The following is a 4513-nucleotide window of genomic DNA, read 5'->3' on the forward strand; positions in this document are numbered from 1 at the left end:
ATAATGCATTACAATGGTTATCAATGATGTCCAAATTATAGCGGTTCAGAAACATGTATATAAACCAGGGAAAAGGACGGATTGGTTTCAGCTGTTAAATGCAATCGGGGTTTGGAAGAAAAAAAGAAAAAAAACTGATCCACTAGCTTACTCGAACTTTTCATTTTTGCTCTAATATTCGTAGTTAAGATTTTTTTTTTTTTTTTTACGGATCTTCAAACATGAATATGAAGACATGATCTCCACATGTATTTCAAGTACATATTTATATTTGAGTTTGAGATAACATAGTGGATCAGTTGCTGCTGTAAAGGCCATGCCGGCTTGGTAAAGAAGGGAACATATGGGACATTGAATTCAAAGCACCCTGTTGTAATTTCTGAATCAATGTCTTTAGCAACAAAAACGGGCTGTCTCTCTATGTTCTATATTTAGGAATGTGAAGAGAAAAGGCCCCATGGCTTACTAACACTTGGTTTTGAAGTCTCCATCTTAATTGGAAGTCAATGGACACTGTTCATATCTTTTTGTGGGCTTTTAATTCTTGGACCTGAGTTGCTCCTTTTAATAGGTGACTGTTTCTTTTCCCTGTTGAATCAAGCCACCAGCCAAGAAAATTTTCATGCATTTTAAATTGAAAGCAATGTAAAAAGGGAGAAGGTAAACGACTTGAATCTCAGCATATACCAATTGGCTTATTGAAACCCTCATCTCAGCCAATAGCAACTGGAGCCTAGCAGTATAGAAAATAGTAGTATTTGAATTCCAAATATTTGTGGACTGAGTAGGGGGTGTTGGGAAGTTTGACTTTTTGTGTCAGTGAAAGCAATGTTTGATGTGTGTTGACTAATTCCCAAATAGCGGGCGCTGCAATGTGTGTTTTTGTCATTTGTGGCTGTCATAACTCAGGCTTCCCTGATAGGAGTTGCCTCTTTTGTTTTATTATCCGCTTTAGAACCACTTTTGATTGTCATGACTATATTCGTATATTTTCATGAAATTATATATACATAATTTCAAGCATTAATATCTTTTTGTAGTTTTCGTATAATATTTACACTATAATTGCTTTAGAGTTGGAAGACTTTGTTCGGTAATACGCACCTTACTATCGTGTCTATTTGCAGGCTAATTGGCTGGGTCACCACTCATGTAGACACATCATAAATAAGAAAACATCCCTGTTCCTTCAGAAAACGGCAAAAAAGGTGTCGTGGTGTAGTTGGTTATCACGTCAGTCTAACACACTGAAGGTCTCCGGTTCGAGTCCGGGCGACGCCATTAAATTTTTTACCTTTTCAGTGCAATACTGTCCTCTGTTATAAAGGGTAAAAGAAAAGGAAACAGGGTATTCATGCCTTTACGGACTTCTACGACTTACATAAGATCAAGACAGCTAGTTCTCACGTCTCTAAGTTAAGGAATATGCTTTACATAAAATATCTAACTGTAATTCAGTCATGATGAGAGCATTGAGGGTGCTCTGCTCAATCCATGTGCGGCTTTAGATTATTCGTTTACAAATAAGTTTTGGTCAATGAAATCATACAAGTAATTTAGGAATCAAGGGGAATAGTGTTTGGAGCTTGGCTATCCTCAAAAGATGGTGGGAGCTGGGTTCCATTGTCCCTCATCATCATGAGTCCTATTCCCCATCTATGATTTGATGTTTATGGGGGCAACTTGGAAATCTCAAGCATTCAGTCAGTGGGCCTTTACCTTTTCATTAATACAATGCTTATTTCTTTTAGGGAACTGGAAATCTGTTGTTCCTTTCTCAAAGAATCAGCATCTTTACTGGTTAAGAATGAAGCTTTCTGGCTGTGGATTGGAACTTATTGTAATAATTAGTACCATGAATTGAAAGAATCTTGAAACCATTGACAGAGAAATGATGGGATATAGAGAAAGGAAGCTGCTGTATCATTCAACTTGATTACTGAATTATGGTACAAACATTTTTAAATAAAATTTAAAAAAAAAAAAGGGAAAAAGCCTCATCATCCTCGGTTTACAAAATTCCCAAAGAAAATCAAAACTTGGGCCTTTGGAGAGGGCTCTGTCAGCCTGTTCTACCTCTTTTGTTTTGTTTTTGTTGGGTGAGAGTATTATACAGTATTATTAATTTTTACAGGAACAAAGCTAGTTTCCTAGCTTTTGATGAAATAAAAATATTTGGCCTGAGGATTTTGTAAGTTTAGAACTGTGAAAGTGAAATGCAGCGTCTATGGCGAGCAACAGTTCTCATTCTGAGCTGCTTAGTTTCATCTTTAAAAACCTGGGCAATATCTTGTGCAATCCTCATGGCATCAGAGGAAGCACCTGAGAGCCCTCTCCTTGTGAACCCAGCTGCATAAAGTCCAGCTTTTCCTTTCCACCCATGTGGGAATGAAGCCTTTGGGTACCCATTTTTGGTGAAGAATTCACCTTCCTGTTTCATCATGTCAACTATTTCCATTAGTTTATTTGTCAATCTTGGCTTCTTTAAAACAGTTGAATTTTAGAGCATTTTCTCACCTGAAGCCATGAGGGAACATTGCTGCGGTATCCGGTAGCCAACACAACTGAATCGATATCAAGTTTTTCGCCATTAACGAGCTCAACTTGTCCACGTGAGAAACGCTTGATTCCAGGAACCACATTAATGTCACCTGATCTAATTTTCTCCAATGCACCAATGTCCAATACAGGGGTTTTCCCTTTTGTGTTCTTGAGTTCCAAGGGACCCGTTGATGGCCTTTTAAGTCCATATTTCTCAATGTTTCCCAACATCAACCATGCCAAAATCAACATTAGCTTGTCAACAAGCCAAAGGGGTAGCCATTTCATCATCAAAACAGCCAATTCGAATGTTGATTTCCCAAAAATTTCTCTTGGCAGGACATGAACCTGTTGAAAAACAGAACAAAAAACCCATTAGAATTCAATTTTTCTTCGAAGTGTATCTGATATAAGGTAACTTTTTTTTTTTCTGATGACTTACCGAGCTGCGAACCACCATTGAAGGTGAAGCATTGTGGTTGCACAGATCAAGAGAAACTTCCATGCCAGAGTTGCCACAGCCGACAACTAGTACTTTCTGCCCCTTGAATTTTTCACCAGACTTGTAATCACAAGCATGGATAACTTCACCACCAAACTCTGACAATCCTTCAATATCGGGCAAAACACACTCGGCATTTTCACCAGTGGCCACAACAAGCGAGCGGCAAACGTATTCGAACTCAGTCTTGTTTGAACCACTTGTAACAATGGTCTTGACCCTCCAGAAACCACTGGTCTCATCATACCTAGCTGACTGCACACACTCATTGAACTTTGGGTTGATATCAAAATGCTTAGCATATGATTCAAGGTAGTCAAGGAACTGTCTCTTTGTTGGGTACTCGGGGAAATCCTCAGGGAAAGGTAGTTTAGGGAGTTGGCAGAATTGTTTGGGAAGGTGAAGCTTTAGCCTGTCGTAGGTGCGTTTCTGCCACAAAGATGCAATGCAATCGGTTCTTTCGAGGACAACAAAGGGGACCCCTTGTTCTTTCAGGCAAGCAGCAGTGGCTAGCCCTGATGGTCCGGCACCAACAATGACCGGACCATTGACCAAAGTCCATTTACGCTGAAAGAAATCTTGGTCTTGATCAACAAGGCGAAACAAATTCTCCATTGTCATACGGTGAGTTTGTCTTGAGACAAAAATGTAGAGTTGAAATTAGAGAGCTTAGAGAAAAAAAAGAAATGGTGTTTGTTTTTTTCTTTCAGAGAGAGTAAGTTGTTGTTCTTGGTTTGGAGGGAGAAGATGGGATGGGGCTGCTTAAATAAGGAAGGTCCATGTGATAACATTCAAGAATTTAATGCATTTTAAAAGGGTCCAGTTTCAAATCATAAGCCAATGGCTACCTTTTGTTATTTTATAGAATAATTTAATAGATCCTTATATACATTTACATGATACTTAAAAAATTGTTGAAGGATTATCATATTTTTTTGGAATTTTTTATTCTTTCCTTTATAATTTTTTTTGTTTATTATAAAGATGTAAATATATTTAGAAGAGAAAAAACTTGGGTTACCAATGAAAGCATGGAGTTTACATGATTTTGATGCCCAACATCAAATGTGCTTGTAGATTTCATACCAAGCTTGAGATTCCATATTATTTTATATCAATTATTGTATATGTTCCACCAACTTCATAGTAAGTGAACTTTGATAAGATCATTTTATATATCAAAAACAATATATATACATATATGATAATTGAAATACACAATCATATTCAATTAGCATAACTTCATACATCATATTGAATTTGTGCAAAAGAAAAAAAGAAAAAGGAAAGATTGCAATGTTCCTAATTTCAAACATAAAAAGAGAAAAGAGAAAAGAAAAGGAAAAGAAATTAGGTCCTATTTTATGCTGTAATATTTGAGGTAAAATCAGCTAAATTAACCAAAGATGAAGTGGAAACATCATAGGGAGAGAATTAGGAAACAATGAAAATGAAAATGACGCAACATCC

The 4513-nt window shown here is 37.0% G+C and overlaps 1 protein-coding gene and 1 non-coding gene across 2 annotated transcripts; one reads left to right on the forward strand and one right to left on the reverse strand.

Annotated features, from left to right (window-relative positions):
- The first annotated feature begins 1207 nt into the window (after positions 1–1207).
- On the forward strand, positions 1208–1281 carry TRNAV-AAC (transfer RNA valine (anticodon AAC)). The gene has a single exon. It is a non-coding gene; the product is annotated as a tRNA-Val (tRNA).
- A 625-nt stretch (positions 1282–1906) lies between these two features.
- LOC108483410 (probable indole-3-pyruvate monooxygenase YUCCA8) lies at positions 1907–3869 on the reverse strand. Its single transcript, XM_017786794.2, has 3 exons — positions 2984–3869; positions 2518–2889; positions 1907–2431 (listed from the first exon to the last, which is right to left on the reverse strand). The coding sequence occupies exons 1-3, from the start codon at positions 3662–3664 to the stop codon at positions 2198–2200; spliced, it is 1287 nt and encodes a 428-aa protein (XP_017642283.1). The 5' UTR covers positions 3665–3869; the 3' UTR covers positions 1907–2197.
- Positions 3870–4513: the final 644 nt, after the last annotated feature.

This window comes from Gossypium arboreum, chromosome 7 (genome assembly GCF_025698485.1).
Source record: "Gossypium arboreum isolate Shixiya-1 chromosome 7, ASM2569848v2, whole genome shotgun sequence".
Taxonomy (NCBI): Eukaryota; Viridiplantae; Streptophyta; class Magnoliopsida; order Malvales; family Malvaceae; genus Gossypium; species Gossypium arboreum.

What these genes read in the sequence shown, in the direction of transcription:
- LOC108483410 (XM_017786794.2), bottom strand. Translation starts at nt 3,664, where the DNA reads ATGACAATGGAGAATTTGTTTCGCCTTGTTGATCAAGACCAAGATTTC. An exon ending in CAATGGTGGTTCGCAGCTCG is followed by an intron (nt 2,890 to 2,983) that starts GTAAGTCATCAG and finishes GTTTTTCAACAG; the next exon opens with GTTCATGTCCTGCCAAGAGA. An exon ending in ATGTTCCCTCATGGCTTCAG is followed by an intron (nt 2,432 to 2,517) that starts GTGAGAAAATGC and finishes ATGATGAAACAG; the next exon opens with GAAGGTGAATTCTTCACCAA.